This window comes from Poecilia reticulata, linkage group LG20, assembly GCF_000633615.1.
Source record: "Poecilia reticulata strain Guanapo linkage group LG20, Guppy_female_1.0+MT, whole genome shotgun sequence".
NCBI lineage: Eukaryota > Metazoa > Chordata > Actinopteri > Cyprinodontiformes > Poeciliidae > Poecilia > Poecilia reticulata.
The window spans coordinates 6,779,817-6,780,955 of NC_024350.1; the positions used below are offsets into that span (position 1 = coordinate 6,779,817).

The following is a 1,139-nucleotide window of genomic DNA, read 5'->3' on the forward strand; positions in this document are numbered from 1 at the left end:
GTCCTGAGCGTTGTTAACGGCTCGGGCAAGCACAACCAAGCGGTGCGTCTTTCCGTTAGCGCGAAAAGCGAAAAAACTAGAGGGAAAAACAACATGGGGGATAGATTTGTGGTGGTGCCTGTATACACTGGAAAGACGTGTGGCAAAGAGGGAGAGCGTTCGGGCAGCACTGGAGCTCACCCGGCACCGGACACCGGTGGAAGCAGCAGCAGTGTTCCGGGCACCGTGGTCGAGCCGACGGTACATATCCTGGAGTACAACAGGGAACCTAATAAGTACGGTAAGACAGCTGGCTCAGACATTAGTCCGTGTCCCACTTCTTATCTCACTTGTCTCCGGGGGATTAGACTTAGTTTTTTGTTCGGGTATTGGTTGTGGTGCTGTTTACTGGAGTGCGTTAATTAAGTTTTGGGGTAACTGCACACCCAAAATCACCGACATAGAGAAGAAGCTAGTACAGTACAACCCGCGAAAAGGTTAAGTTACAAATATTGTTACAGTGTGTTGTGTCATTAGCAGAACCTTTATTAAAATTCTCCGTGTTGGGGAATATCACATATATTTTTTAGGTTTTTTGCTAAGTTAGCTTAAACATACCAATAGTGGATTTAACATGGGGTTTGTCTTTCAACAAACTGTTCATATAAAATTTATAGCAGTCAGAGGTTTGTTTAGCGCCACAAATCACTGCAGATTCGAGTGGAACGACCAGATTCAGTCACCGTTGAGTGATGTCCCAAAAGTCTGATGTCATATCTTTAAATATAAATCTCACCAAATAAATTTAAGGTACGTGAAACGGGTCTATCTTGGTAGCAAATATTCTGTATTCATATTTTAACCTAACTCTTAAGTCAAGAAAATTCAGCTCTCCTTTAAAGCAAGATTTAAGGACAAGCTGTTTTTATTTTTTATTTTTATTTTATATACACTGCTCAAAAAAATAAAGGGAACACTTAAACAACACAATATAACTCCAAGTAAATCAAACTTCTGTGAAATCAAACTGTCCACTTAGGAAGCAACACTGATTGACCCGACGAGGGTCCCCGTTGTCAATTTTAATTTACTTGGAGTTATATTGTGTTGTTTAAGTGTTCCCTTTATTTTTTTGAGCAGTCTGATGTCATATCTTATAT

At 40.6% G+C, this 1,139-nt stretch overlaps 1 protein-coding gene across 4 annotated transcripts in view; it reads left to right on the forward strand.

The window, feature by feature from the left end:
• The window catches only part of slc12a7b (solute carrier family 12 member 7b), a 64,495-nt gene continuing 63,356 nt past the window's right edge, over window positions 1–1,139 (forward strand). For all 4 annotated transcript variants that reach the window (XM_008438445.2, XM_008438446.2, XM_008438448.2 and 1 more), the window contains exon 1: window positions 1–280. In XM_008438445.2, coding sequence (XP_008436667.1) covers window positions 94–280 — 187 coding nt within the window. In that variant the 5' untranslated portion in view covers window positions 1–93. The remainder of the gene's footprint in view (window positions 281–1,139) is intronic.